Source organism: Sciurus carolinensis, chromosome 8 (assembly GCF_902686445.1).
Source record: "Sciurus carolinensis chromosome 8, mSciCar1.2, whole genome shotgun sequence".
NCBI lineage: Eukaryota > Metazoa > Chordata > Mammalia > Rodentia > Sciuridae > Sciurus > Sciurus carolinensis.
Window position 1 is genome coordinate 20,611,942 of NC_062220.1, and position 18,615 is coordinate 20,630,556.

The 18,615-nt window shown below is 40.2% G+C and overlaps 1 protein-coding gene across 1 annotated transcript in view; it reads right to left on the bottom strand.

The window, feature by feature from the left end:
- The window catches only part of Exoc4 (exocyst complex component 4), a 778,625-nt gene that overhangs the window by 68,247 nt on the left and 691,763 nt on the right, over window positions 1–18,615 (bottom strand). The window contains exon 15 of the mRNA XM_047560350.1: window positions 77–218. Within this exon, the coding sequence (XP_047416306.1) occupies window positions 77–218 (142 nt within the window). The remainder of the gene's footprint in view (window positions 1–76; window positions 219–18,615) is intronic.

The window sequence follows — 18,615 nt, forward strand, 5'->3', positions numbered from 1 at the left end:
CTCATCAGAAATACACAGGTGATTTATGAATCATAATGTACTGACACAGCAAAGTCCTGTGTTTGGCTGGTCATACCTCACTTCCAGATGCAAGACCAGCAAGCAGCGGTCGGCCATATCCTGGAAGGACTTGGCGAGTTCACTCAGAGTCTGCATGATCTGCTCTGACACCGGGGGAAGGTCCATGTTCACGTGGCTCTCTTGAGCAGGAGAAAGCACTGTAAGAAGGGGTGAAAAAAAGACATCAATCACCTCATTACATGTCTACAGACGTTTTTGGAATACATATTATTTTGTTGTTCATCTTATTTTTATCCATTTGGCTAACACTAGTGTTGACAGCAATAGTAGCCCAAGACACGCTAGACGATTTCTGTACTTGGTTAAACATGGAAACTCAGCTATTGCCTCCTGTCAACTCACAGAATGATAGAAACCGGATCTCAGAGTTGGAAGTGGCTTTACCGGTTGTGTGGACGGACCACATGGTCTGTGTTGTGTCTTCTGTACAGCTTCAAGTGGTTGACCAGCTTCTGGCTGATTGCAGGCTCACAAAGGTTTGCAAAAGAAAACTCAATACCTTCTGAGGCAGACTGTTCCACCTCTGAAATATCTGATTACCTAATAACAAACCAAAATCTGTCCTCGTTAACTTTTCATCTTTGGCTCTGATTCCATCCACCTCTACAATCCATGTCAGTGCTTCAGATACTGAAGATCTTTTTTGACTTCTAGAAGTCTTCCCCACTCTAGGCAAAATGTCCCCTGTTCTTCATTCACTCTTCAAATGACTGAATAATGTTATAATTCTCAAAATTTATTGACCAAAACAATCCGATAGATCTATATCTCCCTTGAAACTATGGGACTCAGGACCAAGCATGATAAATTCCACAGAGGGTCATGACCTGCCTAGAGAGAATTGTCAGTTCCCTTTTCTGAGATGCCTTGCTACTTGCACTGAAGAATAAAATCTGGGGGAGGTGGTAGTGTGCTGCATGGCACTTTAACTCGTATACATGTCCTCAAAAGATCTTTTTGGAAACATTGGTAGAGCTACCTTCTAGATCTTTCCACAATAATTTATGAAAATATTTAACCACATTAGAACACTTTATTCAAGAACATCCTGAATCCAAAAATGGGAACTATATTTGTTTATCTCCGAAGTTCAGTTGTATTTCTAGCGCTTCACAATTTCTCAAAGATCACAAATAATAATTTGGTAATAATTCAAATTATCCTTTCAAAATTTCTCTTAGTTCTCTGAAGTCTCAAAGGTTAGTTTTGAATCCTGTCTCTATGACTTTCGTTCTATAAGCAAAACATAATCACTTAAGTTCTCTCTGTCTTAGATCTTTTGTAAGATGGGGATAATAGAACCTATATTATGGGGTTAAATGGATTAATATAGGTAAAATACACAATAGCATATAAAAAACTTAATATTAATATAAATCGGAAAAATAAGCAATTATCATTCTCTAGCCTGTTATTTCTCCAGATTAAGTCTTAAGATGAATTACAGTTACAAATTCCTTACAAAAGAATTCCATGTGCCTTGAAGTTCAATTCCCATTTATTAGTACTTTTTGATTTTTTCTCTGAAAATCTTCTCTATCAGAGGATACAGAGTCCTTTGGAAGAAGGGCTCCCTGGACTGAGGACACATGGAATCTGGTGAGCCATTGCCAGTAGCTTCACCTTACAGAGCAGGGAGTTACTATCTGGCTGTTGAGGTGTCTACTGTTGTGGTCCTTCAGTGCTGTCCCTATTCTTAGACTGGGCCAAGTCCAGATAAGGCCTGGATAGATAATCCAAAGGTACAACTTATAAAGCTAAATTATCTTCCATGGAACCAGACTCTAAATAAATCAAAATAATATGGTAAACACAAAAAAGCAAATGTTGTTCAAGGGAACTGATGTGTAGGGAGAAAGGAATGTAGATTTTTAAATTATAACCAGGCTTGGTTTCATACTAGATATTCACTAACTCGATCTGCTGGAGACTGGATAGGACAAGACCTGCATCCCCTCTCTTATGTTAACATCATTCATGTTTGATTATAAGGCAGGATCACTGCCTTCCCAAAGCTTCATGTGGCAGGCAAGACAAAAGCAACTGTAAATAACATTGTTGTAATATTTCAAGGCATGTTAGAGTTTTTAGCCCCTGGATTCCTCTGTCAAGGGACACTAACATGTGACATTAACTGGGGCAGGTAGAGTTAGTTATCTATGAATCAGTGAGAACAGGCAGAAATCAGATCCTATGGTCTCACTCATGGCCTCAGGTCCAGAGTTATGCTAATTGACCAGACTCTATCAAAGATCCTGAACAAAACACAAGCAAAAACTAAAACATTTCCCTTTCCTACGACAGAAAGATGTAATTCCATCATGTGGCAACTGGCTAGTGCCAAACTACAAATATAAGAAAAATCCAAGTAAAGTTAGTCAACAGTATGTTAAGCTGCCAAGGTAATTAACCAACTTGCAAAGGGCAAGGTAAGAGTGGTTTTGAATAGAGGCACGCTGCATTCCATTCACTGTAATCTGCAGCAAAAGTAAAACATTTTATTAAAGCAACACAGAAATTATGCCCAGAGCTCTACTGAAAAGCTGGTTTATGAATTCCTGAGGGTTTACTGAAATTTACGAAGTGTTCTTAATAAGAAGGAATATGTTGAGCAAAGAAATGCTGAGCGTGGCAAATACAGACAACACAAAACAATTAACTAGTTCTTAAATGTCAGATGGAATGCTACGAAAAGGCAATGTTGACAGAATCTGTAAGATTATAATAAAAAAATTAGATTACCAGATACACACACACACACATTCACACAATATTGCACATTTCCTTTTTTTTTTTAAGGGAACTGAACTCAGGGGCATTTGACCATTGAGCTACATCCCCAGCCCTATTTGTATTTTATTTAGAGACAGGGTCTCACTGAGTTGCTCAGTGCCTTATTTTTGCTGAGACTGGCTTTGAACTTGAGATCCTCCTGCCTCAGCCTCCCGAGTCGCTGGGATTACAGGCCGGTGCCACTGAGCTGGGCTGCACATATCATTTTAGCAGCTACATGACTGCATATTTATCTAAGGCACTGGTCTTCACATCAGCACAGTCCACATGTATTAAGTTTTAAGAGTATTATACTTTATTTCTTAAAAGACAGGCACATGGAGTAACTTTTCTAATATTGGGGATGGATGACATCTGACCACTCATAGCATCATTAGTCTTCTTATGACCACTGCATGCAAGCACAGACCTTTCAGACTCCTGGCTGGTTGGTCATGGCAAGGTACTGTAGCTTCCTGTACTAAACTGATTGGTTTACATGAGGAGGTTGAACCTTGGTCTCTGAGCAGACATTTCTTTTTGGGGGAAACAATAGGGAATTTCCAATTCCCTTCCCCTTTCTCACTCTACTCCAGTTTTCGGTCAGTGCACTGTTCGCACTGCCATCCCCATTTGTAGCTAGAGGTGACCACGTGTCACAGTCTAGCCAGTGACCTGAGTAGAGTCTTCTGTAGCTTCTATAAAGAGGCTCCTCATCCTTGGTGCTCTACCACTGAGTTACATTTCCAGCCTTTTTAAAATAATTTTTTAAATTTTGAGACAGGGTCTCACTAAGTTGCCCAGACTGGCCTTGAACTTGTGATTCTACTCCTTTGCCTCCTGAGTACTGGGATTACAAGCCTATACCATGGCACCTCTAGGAAAGTTTTTTTTTTCTTGACAAAGGAGAGAACTGAGGCTGGTGCCACGCCTTTCTCCCCTGCTTTCCATTTCCTGACTGAGAAGGAAAGACTAAGAAGCAGAGAGGTGCAGGTCTTATTGTTGAACCATTGGCCAAGACCAGTCAACTGCTTGCCTTCAGACTTCTTGCTTTATTAGGAAAACGAACACATCTTAAAACTACTGGAAGTTAAAAACAAAACAAAAACACAACAGAACTTGTGGCAAAGTGAAATCTTGTTTTTAGCCTCTGAAATTTTAAGTTCTAGGATTGTATTCTGAGATCAAAACCTCCTTTACCAGCTCTCTCACACCCTTGTTCCCATTACCTCTGCTGTTCAACTTGAACTCTGTAATCCCTCCATGTTCTCTGATGGACACAGTCCCTCTGTGGGCCCGCAGCTTTGCTGATCCTCTGTGCTGCTCTTTCATCAGAACCTCAACTCACCCGAACCCCCTCCTTTCACATAATGATCTAAAACTCCATCTAACTGCGAGTCAGTTCTACAACTCACTTTTGAAAACAAAAGAACAGGGCGTTGCCTATAAACTGGGTTTCAATGGTGAACCAGGCTCTCCACAGCCCTTCCCAATCCTTCCTCCACTGCTTGGCTACTCCTCCCTTTCTCATCAATCTTTCCACATTCAGGCTGTTCTCCTCGGGCCCTTGGTCAGGTCGACTCCCTTATTTCTTCTTTCCTGAGGACCTCAGATGCTTATTAAGACTTCAAGAGAATTGTCAGCACTTGCTTTCTCCAATGTCCTGTTTTCTATTAACTGCTCAGTGTGCCATAATATCTGATTTTTGATCTCCACCTCCTTATTAAAAATAAGAAAAAAAACTACTGATAGTGATTGCTATGGTTTGGTTCTGACTTAGGTGACTTGGTTTCCAAATGCACCAGTGTCTAGAGGAAGGGTTTGGGGGAATGATTAGATCATAGGGGCTGTGATTTCATCAGTGGATTAATCCATTGATATCTTAATGGGGGGTGGTGGAAACTGTATGCAGGTGGGGCACAGTTGGAGGAAGTAGGTCACTGGCTAGACTGTGACACGTGGTCAGGTCGAATTACAAACAGGGATGGCAGTGTGAACAGTGCACTGGTCAAAGGCTGGATAGAGTGAGCAAGGGGAAGGGAATTGGAAATGCCCTATTGTTTCCCCCCAAAAGAAATGTCTGCTTCGGAGACCTAGGTTCAGCCTCCTCATGTAGACCAATCAGTTTAGCACAGGCAGTAGGGGCATGTCTTCAGGGACTATATCTTGTTCCTGGCCCTTTTCTCTCTCTCTGTCTCTGCTTCCTGGGTGCCATAAGCTGAGCAGTTTTCCTCCGCTGCTTCCGTCCTTCATAATGTCTGGTCTCATTTTAAGCACAAAGAAACGGAGCTGGCTGACCATGAACTGAATCCTCTGAGAGAGTGAGCTAAAATAAAATGTTCCAGGATGGGGTTTTGGATCAGTGGTAGAGTGCTTTCCTGACACATGTAAGGCCCTGGGTTTGATCCTTGGTACCACAAAATAAATAAAATAAAGTTCAAAAAAAAGAGAGCGAGCACCAGGTGCAGTGGTGTACACCTGTAATCCCAGCAGCTCGGGAGGCTGAGGCAGGAGGATCATGAGTTCAGAGTCTACCTCAGCAACTTATTGAGACCCTAAGCAACTCAGTGAGATCCTGTTTCTAAATGAAAACCAAATGGACTGTGGCTCAGTGGTTCAGCACCCCTGGGTTCGATCCCTGGTTAAAAAAAAAAAAAGAGAGAGGGGGGGGGGGAAAGATTTTCTTTAATTTACAAAAAATAAAAAATAGAAAAAAAAATAAAATGTTTCCACCTTGTTTATGTCAGGTATTTTGGTCATGTTAATGAAAAGTTGACTAACACAATGATCAAAGATATACTAATTGCCAAATCCACTGGATGTTTTCCAGTCTTAGTCTCCTAAAAGCTCTCTGCTACATGTGACATCACTGGCACTTACTTCTTGAAACTACATTTTATATGACATCATATTCTTCTGGCTATTCTTTGACCTCTGGCATTTCTTTCATAGTCTCCTTCACTGAATGTCCTTCCTTTAGTTTGCCCATAAATACTGATGTCCCCGGGGAATATTCCCCTCCATGGGTCCTCCTTACTCCATTATGCTCTGGGTGAGCTCATCAATTCTCATCACTTGCACTGTTATCTATGACAGGATGACTCCTAAACCTCTGTTTGCAAAATATCTCTACCTGTGCATCCCTGAGGCATCTCAAATGCAACGTGTTCAAAGCTAAGCTCATTATCTTTGGCATCTGTTCTTTATCCTGAATTCCCCTTCTAACAGTGATACATTCCTTTAGGAATTCAAATTGCAAATGTGAGTAGGATCTTTGACTCATTTCCAGCAAAGGCTAATTTTATTTGCTAAACATTATCTAAACATTTTCTTAATATTTGTTATCTCTTTCCTATACTTCTGCCACTTTGTTGGTTTAGACCTTATCTCTTCCATGGACAACTGGAATAGTCTCTCAAGTGGTGTCTTTGCCTCTTGCCTGACCCCTTTGCATGTAATTAAATATGAGTTAGATACAGTTATTGATCCAAAACACAAACTTGACTATGTTAATTTCTTGTGTAAACTGTATCAGTGTCTCCCATTGCTCACAGGATCAAGTCCAAGCTCCTCAGCAAGGCTTTCCAGGCTTTTCTATTTCTGCCCAACATTACAGTATCACATCCATCCCTGTCTCCTTTCTAACTCATCCCTTCCCCAACACTGGCTCTCTTGATCTACCACCCTTTAAAACAAAATTTCCAATTATTTCATGCTGTTTCATAATTTTATACTTTGTTGGTTCTTAAACCTCTTTTAGAACTACTCATTCTTTCCAGGATGAGGTCAGTGGCGCTTCCAGATGTTTTTGGCTGACACGATTCTAGCACAGAAGTTGTCACATTCCATTAACATCATCTGCTTATCAGCACGTCTCCCTTCCTGATCACTAACTTCTTCAGGCAAGGAACATATACATTCCATTTTCAAAGCCAGCAGAATACCTCCAAGGCACTATAGGGACTAAATCCATTCCTTTTTAATTAAACTGAACTAATGATTTTAATTGACCAATGTGCCATGATGAAGAATTCACAACACATTGATAAAGATCAGAAAAAAGGAGGAACAGTTTGCCATTTACAAGTGTAACTTTCTTCTTAGTTTCCTGGAATCAATCTAGGGACAGAGTGAGGATGATTTTCTACAGCTGATTTCCTGGGCTATTTAGGATGCTTATTAATGCAATTCTGCTTAAACCCTACAGCCTGAGCACTTTTCCTATCGATTTTGTTGCCTTTTGAAGCCTTTTTAATTTCAGAGGAGTCAGTCCACCTTTCTGCATCAAGAATTGGAGTCTCTTCTCTACTGACAAAATCCTTGGCATGTCAAAGACCCAGCATCTCTCAAGGAAAACCAAGATATTAACTGTCATGGAGAAGCAATCAGCTGAGGACATTAGGATGTCTCAAGTGGTTCCATATCCTAATATTAACCAGACTGAAATCTGTTTAGGCCTTAAAATTAGTCAAAATTGGACTCATTCAGACCCAGAAGAGCATCTGTTTTCAAGGATGCAGCTGCTACACTTTCAATGGCAACTTACTGTGACTTCTTTAATTGATTCATGAGGATGTCCTTGTGCATCTGCAATATTCTCTAAAACTGTTACAATATTAGCTTAGGCTGCTATCAGCTGTCATGAAAGTGATAAATTGAAAAGGGAAAGATAGTTTTTATGGCAGGAAAAGAAAGGTTAACCCTGTGAATTCAAACTTTTTAGAAGATAGAAAAAGACACTGAAGAATGATCTCATGAGACTTTGTTGCTGGAAACATTTTAGGAGATCAAATTTTGATGCAATAATTATTTCTGAATCCTCTATTTGGTTGTACAGAGGCAACAGACACCATCATAAAGATCTTTGCTCTAACCTGGAATGAAATTAGCTAATTTCCAATCTTCCATATTCCTGTTTGGAAAACTGGCAATAGCATCTTCCTAGCTCGCTCCTATGGAAATGTGGTATTAGGTCTTGTAAATGGTTTTGAGATCCTTTGCTGTTGTTACCGGGCTGCGCACCTTGGTTCAAAAAAGTAAAATAGGAATACTGATGAGGTCTGTGACATTAAGAAACCACAGGACTCACAGTCACTGGGGACACGGACAGCAGTCCCTCCACCTAACTTCTTTCCTCTCCCTGAATGCCTAAGGGACATGCGGTTAGCAAGCTGAGCACTGAGGTCGGGTGTGAAAGTGTCAGACATTATAACACCACAGCGCCAACGTGCACCTTTAGTCCACTTAGCTCTATCCTTAGACTTCCTCGTTTCTTTGAGGGACTAGTTTTGCTTTTTATTCATTCTCTTGAATTATCTGCAAAGGTACACAAGGCAATCTTCCCCCACTCTGGTACTTTGTACACTGTAGGAACTTAATAAATCCTTTTTAAATAAACTGTTTCCCTATTTATGAAGCCTACTGGCTTCTGGAAAGGGCAGGTGGTGTTCACTGAAGAATCTTCTGTCTTATTAACATGTAATTTGAATTAGGATAGCGATGTCCTTTCCTCTTTAATTACTCTAAGCTAAATTTTCTTCCTCTTTCTGACTACTCTTTCCCCAGACATATTTTCCAACACTCCCGACAGATCTCAGCTTCTGTTACTATTATCAATGCATTTGTTTAATTGCTCTTTCCTACCTTCCAAACCATCTGGAATCTAGTTTTGAGGGGTTTTGTTGTTGTTGTTTCTACATAAGGATGGGATCTAAGAAATACGTTTGAGAAGTTCTCTTCATTTTACTTCCTATTTCAAAAGCAATGGTTCTTCTGTCCCCAAAGATAAACTACTGAACTAGCAATGTTAACCGATTTTTGAAAGCCCACAAGCAGATTCTTGACAAGAATTCTGATTTCAAAGAATGGGGACACATTACCTATTGTTCAGAATACATTCCATGCACACATACACGAGTACATAACTATTTCTACAAAGACAGCCTACTCTGTGAGACACTCCCATCCAGTGAACTCTTCTGTATTGAAAGAACCATGCAGCAAGAACTCCTAGTCTGAGCACTGGTGGGGTGGGTTCTCTCCTTTATCCTCTCTGATAGGAAAGAGGGGCAAATGGAAGGTACTTTTTAAAAAGGAGGGTGGGGAAAAGTAGGAAAATTCATTACCAGGAAGGAAAAAAAGAGAGTTTTGTGAACTGGAAGACCAAGGGAAAGTGTATTATTTGTATTTGCTTTTGTACAGTGTACTTGCTTAAGTGATATTATATTTATGTTAAAAATAGGTGCTACCTGAGTATGAAGGGAACACTTCCTATGTGGGTATAGGAGGTACAACCAACTTTCTTTTCTGTGGTCGTGTTTGTTATTTAAATGATCATGTAGTACATTTCCTGTCACTATTGGTCATAAGACTATGGGCAATATGGCTTTCAAGCGTTCCACAGCACGCCTCCTCTGAAGTGCCACATATTACCCTTTGGGGAAGAAAGGATATGCCTGTCCCACTCACTGCCCAGCTTAATGTCTCAGATAGTAAATAATATTTATTTGAGCATGTATTACTATGATTTCCGTCTCCCCTCCACAAAGACCAAAGACCAGACTCTTATAAAGAACTTGCATTTGATTTTAAGGATCCCACTTGGGAGTAATTTCCATCTCTAGGAAGTCATACTCATTTCCTACTGCCTCCCAGAGGAATATAATGTATTCTTTCACTGTTTATTACCTCTGGAACAAAGTCCTTAACAATTCTAAGCCTCGTTTTCCTTGTACAAAGGGGAGTGTGGTACTTAGCGCTGTGTCTGCTGCAGGGCGCCGGGCTGCCTTAGGCCTAGGGAATGCTCTGCTTCTCTCCTGTAGACCTGGTGTGTTCCACCGGGTACTATTTTTCACCTACAGCATCTCTCGCAGGCTGAGATTCGTGGCAACAAACATGTTAATTTGTGCTTTCTGGCATCTCTCGTGGTATACAGCTCCTGCTTATACTCAGCAGACTGCCGATAATGCTCACTGAATTCCACGTTTAAGGACAAATCAGAGTTTTTCTATCCACTTTAAAAATTACATCTTACAATACTTTTAACCTAAGGTCTTCCAAATAGTTCATTAGCCTAGAACAGGATTCCATTTCAGGGTAAGAAAATGAAGCTCCAAAAAGGGTATAAGCATCTGAAACTGAAAAATTATTCCAAATATGAGCTATATAGAAAGAACAAAGGCAACTCATGTAAGGCCCATTCAAGGCAAAACAGAAATAAGAGCCATGTTAAAAACGGATGGCTGTTCCCTTAGGCTACCATGGGATAAGAGGCCAATTCTGAGCCAACAGAACACTCTGCACTCTGCACAGCTCTGTGGAGAGACAATCTCATCCAGTCACTCATGAAATAGTGCTTGATGGTAACAGGTCTGAGCAAGCCCCAGGTCCTCCAAGCGTTTAGCTTCAGGGTCCTGTCTACATACAGCGCAAACCAGCCCCGACATGCGCTTTATGCACCTTGTGATTGATAGTGCAGACCTCAGTCTCTTTCAGTCCCAGTGAGAAATATTAAGATTGATTTTTTTTCCCTTTATTCCAAATAATCCTCCCGGAGGCTTGGTAAAAACCTCATCATCTACTAAAAAGGCATGTGGTGTGGCCAGTGCAGCTCTGACAGATGTGGAGAAGGAGTGTGGGGAGGTGATGAACGGCTCCTGTCCTGCTGAGGAGCGCTGCCATGGGCCTGTGGTCCACGTCCATGGCTCTGGGAGCCTGCATCAGAGGGTCTTAAACTGTTAACAGATACAGAGTCAGGGTGGCTTATTCAGAGGGCAAACTAGAAAATTAGGTCCATTTATAAATGGTAAAGTTGGACACTAATAAAGTCAAATACCAATAAAGCACGTTTCCAGTATGGCTGGGAAGAAAATGTCACAAATGGGGAAGTGGAGATAGAGTTAGGAGTGAATTTCATGAATTTTCTTTTCAGGCAGCTGCATCACTCATGAATTTGGGTCTGAATTGGGAAATAACATTACCTTCTTGACTGACAGCAGATACAACCTAATTTTTGTCTTTGATCTGCAGCATATAATGTGGTTTCTGGACCCAGACAGCACCAAGTATAGTAAATGGAGGTAGACAGACCCAAGTTCAAATTCTGACATTCTCATATACTATTTTTATGAGCTTCATCATAACAGATTCTTCATTTATTATATCTACCTCATAGGATTCTGAAGATTAAATACAAAAATACATAAAGAATTGAAAAAGTGTCTCACACATAAGGTCTTACTACATGACACAGAATCCTAGATGCTTGGATGCTTTGATCCTATTGCTGCATAGACAATACACAGACAACTGGTTTATCTGGAAGATTGAGCTGCTTTCACCAAGCATATGGACCATCACTGTGTCTATGCAGTAGGAAGAGGCTCCTCTGAAACACGTTGAAAGAAAGAAAACACAGAGAGAATCAACTTACTGACACTGTACAGAATTGACAGGTATAAATCATGTTAAAACAATTTCTTCTCAGTGAGGAAAAATGTGGCCGCTTCTCCCACGTCTCCTTTATCAGATGCTCCCTGTGTAGGATAAACTGATGTGCTGGTACCATACACATATTGACTAATGCCTTGTGAAGGTTAATAATATTTGGCTATATCTCGTTGACACATTCATTCCAGTTTTGACATATAATCTCTAGAACAATTAACAGCTCATATAGATGCTTCCCAAATCAACTTGAGTATTTTAAACTTTAATATTTTAACTTCAGTATTTTCTAAAAAGAAAAATATTCCTAATCTGGGTTTATATCCTTCATAGAGAAGTAATCACTGTATCTATCAGCTGATTACATAATTTCAGGATACTGCCTCAAAATCTAAATAACTTTTTCTAAGTAAAAGAATATGAGTGTTCTCCTATTAACTATGAACAAATTCTCTCGTCTACAACAAAAACATTTTCTTTTTTGATTGACTACCCTTATTTTCGGAATGGCCCAGAAGGTAGGTGTTATGTTCCACTTCAACCACTTACTAATTGAGTAACCTTGGGCAAATTGTTCAACTTGGGAATCAGAGTAACAATATTTTAAGCCTCGGGGTTGAATGTAAGGATTCAGTGATATTAAAAATATATGATAAGCACATAGTAAGTGCTCAATGAATCTAAGCTATTAAGTGAACGTCCTGATGGCAACTTGGAAGAGTGAGGTTCCTGGACCTACCCCTTACTTACCAAAAAGCCTGTGAAAATCTTTTTAAGAGTTGTGGGGTTAGGTGTTCACATGGTTGACAGTCAGAAATGAAATGATATATAGACATAATTAAGACATTTACACTGATGTTTTGAACTTAAAATAAGGAATTACAGAAATATGAGAACCAGACAGAATTCCAGCAAGGTTGAAACCAGCAGACATACAGGAGAAAATAGGAATTGAGGGAAACTGGCCTAAATTTTATCTTTTCATCCAAGAAAGGGAAGACTTTTTTTAAGAGTTGCCAACTCAGGAGTAGAGATGGCATTTCACTTAGGCATGAGGTAAGTGGCAATTTGGGGACAGCAAGGAATGACACTTAGAAGCAGCTCTGGAGGAGATTAAAAGGGTGTTTCTTACATTATTTTGAGGGTCATTCCTTGAAAAGGGACCAAGCTTGCCAAGGACAGGATGTGTACAGATTTCCCTTGTTGAGTAAACTGAACTTAGGTGACCTTTTAGGAATTCAAAAGAATACTCAACAAAGTTTTAAAACTGTTTATATACTTGAGAGATTAGGTTCACCTCACTCACATAGGACCTGAAAGGTCAAGCTTATATTTATATTTTGAATTAGACTTCATATCATGACCACATTTTACTTCCCTTCTGCCAAAGGTGTGATGAGGAAAGAAGAAAAAGAATACACACGGGATTCCTTGTGGTAGTAAGGGGGGGGGGGAGGGTGATGATTATTAACCTAAATAGCCATTATGGTCACCTACACACTTTTGATATGAAATGACAGAAATTGTTTTTTTTTTCACCTGAAGAGACTAAAATTGGGTTATAAATTAGTTTAATATGCAGATCAAGACACTGACAAAACAAGCCTTCTATTAAGGCTTAAGACAGATGAATCAGGACTATTTGGGAAATGTTCTTATTTATTTACTACATAGGTATCTTGCTATTTTAGTTGCTTTCTTGGAAATATGTTCCCCTTCATATTACCCTAGACGGAATTTACTGTAGGAAGTGAAGTGGGAAATCCCTTGGTGTCCTTACCTGTTACCAACACAGCACCCTCCCCAGCTGCTTTGTCGGAAGCATGAGAACATTTTCCAACCTCTGTCCAGCAGGGTTTAGGGTTTAGATCCTGCCACGGGGCAACGCTCCACAAAGATGTGTAAGGCAAAAAGAAAGGGAAAGCATCTCCACTTGGAGTGGCAGAAAGATGCGCAGGCAGCTGGCAAATGAGAGGCTTGCCGCAGCTTCCACGGGAGTGCCTGCAATAGCTGCTGCCTCACTGCAGGTGGGCCAAACCTGGGGTTGCACTTCCTGATTCTCCTGAAAGCCAGCAGCAACGCTCCTTGCCTTTTGCTTCCTTCCAACTGTTTTCTAAGCCCTTTCAGCAATTTTTAAAGATCTAATTCCCTCTATTCAGTTTCCTCTTACTTGAAACATTTTAACTGGTTTCTATGGTCTTGACTGAGCCTCCATGAGTGAGAGAGATCTGAACTATGGCACCTCCAGTCTCCTCATTAGGAGAGGAGGGGGTAGCATGAAGGGTCACCAACAACCCCTGTGCCACTCTTTAAAGGAAGGTGGTAAACCCGAAGGCAAGGGTCTGCAGAAGGTGCTCTCAGTCCCTAACCCCCATTGTCTCAGTCTTGCTCTTCCTCACCTTAACCAGGGATGCTCCATGTTTATTTGTTACATAATTAAAACTTGGCCATAGAATTCTGCTGTGAGAATGGGTTTTGCTGCTGTTTTTTTTCTTTTCCTAAAGGTATTTACAAACGATTGATTTTGAAAAGGAAGGATCTGGTTACAAACAAGTTTCCACTCTTCAGCAGGCTGCCAAACTAGGATTAAAAATTGAAAATTTAAATTAGGGCACAACTCCTATAGGCTGAGGATGAGTGCCAGGAAAATCTATTTAAATATTTATTAGGAATAAGTGATCGGTTTTCTCCTTTTTCTTTGTTATTTGGTTATATAATCTCCAGTTATATTTACTACAGAACAGTTTACAAATTGCTCTTACTATTGATAACACATTCCAAGATTCCCTTTCAAAGTAGATTCAGTTTTTCCTTTAGAAAATATTGTACAGAACAATTTTTCTTTCTAATTTTTTTAATAAAATTGTGCCATGGTTATCTTTGATATTTTCTACATAAATCCCAGGTTAAAGACATAGACCTTACTGGCACCTAGGTCAATTCCATATCTTGGTGTTATGAATAGTGCTGTAATAAACATGGGCATATAAATGCTGATTTCATTTCCTGTGAATATATACCCCAAAGTGGGATATGGACCACGTGGAAGATCTATCTCTAGTTTTGTGAGGAACCTCCATACTGGTTGAATAGATTTTTTTTTTTTAAATGTGATACACACACACACACACACACACACACACACACAATGGAATATTATTCAGCCACAGGGATGGAAATTTTGTCATTTGGTGCAAAATGGATAGACCTGGAGGACATTATATTAAGTGAAATAAGCCAGACATAGAAAGACAAGTACCACATGTTCTCTCATAGTGGAAGCTAAAAAAGTCCATCTGACAGTAGAATAGTGATTACTAGAGACTGAGAAGTGGGGATAGGAGGAGGTTGGATAACTGTACCAAAAATGAAGTTAGAAGGAATAAATTCTAGTGTTCTACAGCACAGTGGGGGCAACTATAATTCTCAATAACCCATTATATATTTTATGAAGAGCTGAAAGAGAGGAGCTTGAAGGCTCCAAATATAAATAAATGACAAGGAAATAGAAATGCCAGTTATCTGGATTTGATCAGTACATACTTAGTATACATTTGCTGAAATGTCGCATCTTACCCTATATGATTATTGCATGTTAATACAAAGAGACATATAGACCTTACAAAACAGATTTCTTAGCAAGGTCACTCAATTTTGAGTTGCTTTCAATGATTCCATAAAAGCTCAGATTAACAGTGACTTTACCTTCCAAACAGATACTTTGCTCATAAGTGCACTGTCACAGTTTCTGGGCTCCACAGTTTAGACCACCTGCCCCTTTGCAGCTAGGTTAAAGGCATGAAATTAATCAAGAAGCAATTATCAAGGAAGAAGAGACTAGTTCTTGTACTCAGGCTCACTCAGCAGAATGTTCACTTTTTTAAAGCGAACACTGAATGAACACTGGTTGCATAGCCTTCATCCAAAAGGTTTGGGGTCCGAAGCATTTCAGATTTCAGATCTTTAATGGATTCTAGAATATTTGCATAGACTTTACTGGTTGAGCATCCCTATTTTGAAAAGCCCAAATCCAGAATATTCCAAAATCTGAAACCACTTGAAATGTTATCTGTCATCTGAGATTTTGGATTGTTGGTTTAGCCTGTACTCTTAAATTTTTCCATCTTCTTCTGCTAGATCGACTAAGCAGAATTTGGTTTGATAGGATGCAAATGCTAATTTAAAAACAGATTCAAATCTATTTGGATATTAAATATAAATATTGAGAATGTGGTTAAGACTTGATCACCAATGATAAAGATATAAAATCTATATTCACTAATTATAAGGATATACATTGTCAGTTTCAGCTAGTCTCTTTCTGTGGTCCTTGGCCTCCTGTGATACTTTCCCTCTAGTGAACCCATATTGGCTCTTGACACGCATTCCATTCTTTTTTTTTTTTTTTCCGTACCAGGGATTGAACTCAGGGGCCTTTGACCACTGAGCCATGTCCCCAGGACCACCCTCCCCCCCTTTTTTAAAAATTTTATTTTGCAACTGAGTCTTGCTAAATTGCTTAGGGCCTTGCTAAGTTGCTGAGGCTGGCTTCGACTTTGCAATCCTCCTGCCTCAGCCCCCGAGTCACTAGGATTATAGGCCTGTACCATCACACCAGGTTCCCTTCTTTTCTGTGTGCTAAGAATCACGATGGTTCTAGGTCTCATGGTCTAACTTAAGCTGCACAGTCTACAGTTTCTACAATTTCTTCTTTTACTGTTTTGAGAATGGAAATATTTGCTATAATCTGGTGTTTGGTCATCTTTTACATAATCCACAATTTTTCAATTCAGCAACTTTCCTTAACACCTTCAGATTTGATCTGTTTGAGCTCTGCTTTAAAGAAGCCAGGAGCCATCTGGTACTTTCCTCACAACAGTCACATGCCATGGCTTGTCCTGTCCTTTTATGTGAGGTACAGTTTTTTCCCTAAATAAGACAGAAACAGAGGGAGGCATATGCTTCTGCTTTCTGTTTACGCTACACTCACCGCATCACTGATCGGCAGGTCTGTTTCACGTTCTTTCTGTGCCCAGCACAGTCACACCCCATAGCGGCTGGGGATGACAAAATGCCCACCAAGTCATTCTGTGCTTTAGTTTGCCTGACAGTGCACCAAAGGCTCGCCTTCCTGTCATGTCAGCTATGCGCTCATCTGTGATGAGCCGAGTCCCCAATGCAGACTTTTAGAGAAAAGTAACTTGCTCTGAACTACTGATAAAGGACTGGTAAAAGTACGGTCACCTCAGAAGGTGGAAATCATAAGAACAGAGGATGGACTAATCATCTACTGTGAGGGATGCTGACAGAACGGAAAGTACAGATATGAGGAGGAGAAAGGGAAGCAGGGTAAACTCTCTAAAATGAGAATGTAACGAAAACTAATGGCTTTTCAATCAATGTCCCAACTCTATCACTGGCTAAGCATAGATACCTTTCAGGTCTCAGTTTTCTCATGTGGACAATGGGAATAAGAAGGCCAGCCTTCTCATGAGCTCAGAAAGTGTCTGTGGGGATGAGCTAAGGGACGGCTACAGGGTGAGGTACAAATGGAAGGCTAGGAAGGGTCCTGCGCCCAGCCTTTGGCACCTCAGGAATTCAGAGAGAAAGGGAACACCATTTAAAAATGGACTCAGTAACCTCAGATTTTCCTTGGGATCCTTGGACTGGTGGTTTCAAGGAGGAGAGCAGGAGCCCAGTGAGGCTCTGAAGGTGATGCAGACACATTGGAGATGAGGCTGTGATAAGCAGACCTGCGCCCAGTCCCATCAGCTCAGCAAACACTCAGGACAGACGGTGCAGACTGCCACTGGTGATAAAGAGCTGGCTGAACACTCGATTAGTTTTTCATTTTGTGAATTAATGTCCTTCATGGAGTGTGTACACTAACCACTAATGAATTGTCTCTTTCCAACTGCCTGGGGTACTCGTCACTGACTGCAAGAAGGCATAAATTTCACATGGAAATTAGCACTTTTAAGGAAGCAATCAGTCCTTTAAAAGAGGTTTGTTTTCCAATAGTTTTTGCAAACATCCTGCCTTAAGAAAATCTGCCTCTTTATAAATTATCTAATTTATTTGATAAAAATCACAGACAGCAGGCAAAACAAACCTTCATAAAAATCCATCCATCCATCCATCCATCCATCTGATATAAGGATTCAGATACGAGCTAAGAACATTTTTAAAAACACAACCACTCTGAAGCCCTATTAGTTTTCCATAACAATATAGATAAATCAATCTCTTCCTAGTTGAGCCTTACACATTAACACTGACAATTAGGTTTTTCTCCAAGGTCCTCAGCCCTTCTTTACTCCTGCAGAATTAAGACAGTCCTCCCTGGGCCTCCGATACTTCATTTCTCTGGGGTTAGGACTTCTGTGTCTTACAAAGGACTGCACAATTAAGAGGGAGGTTTTCTTCTCCGTCTCTTCTCAGCTCCTCCATGGGTTCTTCATCTGGAAGACATTTCTTAAAGATGCAGAAGTAATTTGGGAATCATTGTAAGGTCTAAGGAGAAGTCAGTAGAGGAAGAAAAGGAAGGTGGGTCTGGAGAAGGTGGTTCAGAAATTGGAGTCTTGTGGTGGTAGCTGTTGGCTCTATGTCTGACCTTGAACCATGGAGGCCCAGACAGATAAGACTATGTTTAAAAGCTTGAGAGAAAAATATGAGTGGTTCTTCAACCTAACTGACTTTCTTTTTTAGTGTAAAAAGGTACGATACAAAGAACTAGATGAGGAGCCAGGAGGTCCGAATTCTATGATTGGTTCTTTTCCCGATTTTTCCTAAGAGGGTGTGGGATTTATTTTTCTCCCCGAAGATTTATATACTGCCTATTTTCCTAAGAACTTGAAGTTCTTTCTCATATATTACCTCTTATTAGTCTTTCAGATTTTAATTAAAAAGATTTCACAGGGGCATACATACATAATAAAAACATTCTCATAAAATATATAAGACAAGTTCCCATTTCTATACTTAATATTCTTAATATTCATCCTCTCAAGATAAACTACCCCTTCCTTCTTCTCGCCACCATCTTCAATATTTCCTAGGTAACTGTGTTAAAAATAACACAAAAATTTCTATGTCGATTTAACTCCTGTCTTATGTAGATAATGGCCCCTTGGGCTACAAGTCCCAAAGCGGCCAGGGCCACATATCTGTGGTTCACCCTGGAGTCCCCGTGCCTAACACTGTCCTGGGCACAGAGCAGGCTGAACAGGGTGAATGAAGGAAGGATAGCCTTTCTTGCTCAGTGCCAATTTAATTTTCCTCTCCTGTCAGGGGACCTCTCATCTCTCCTTTTTGACA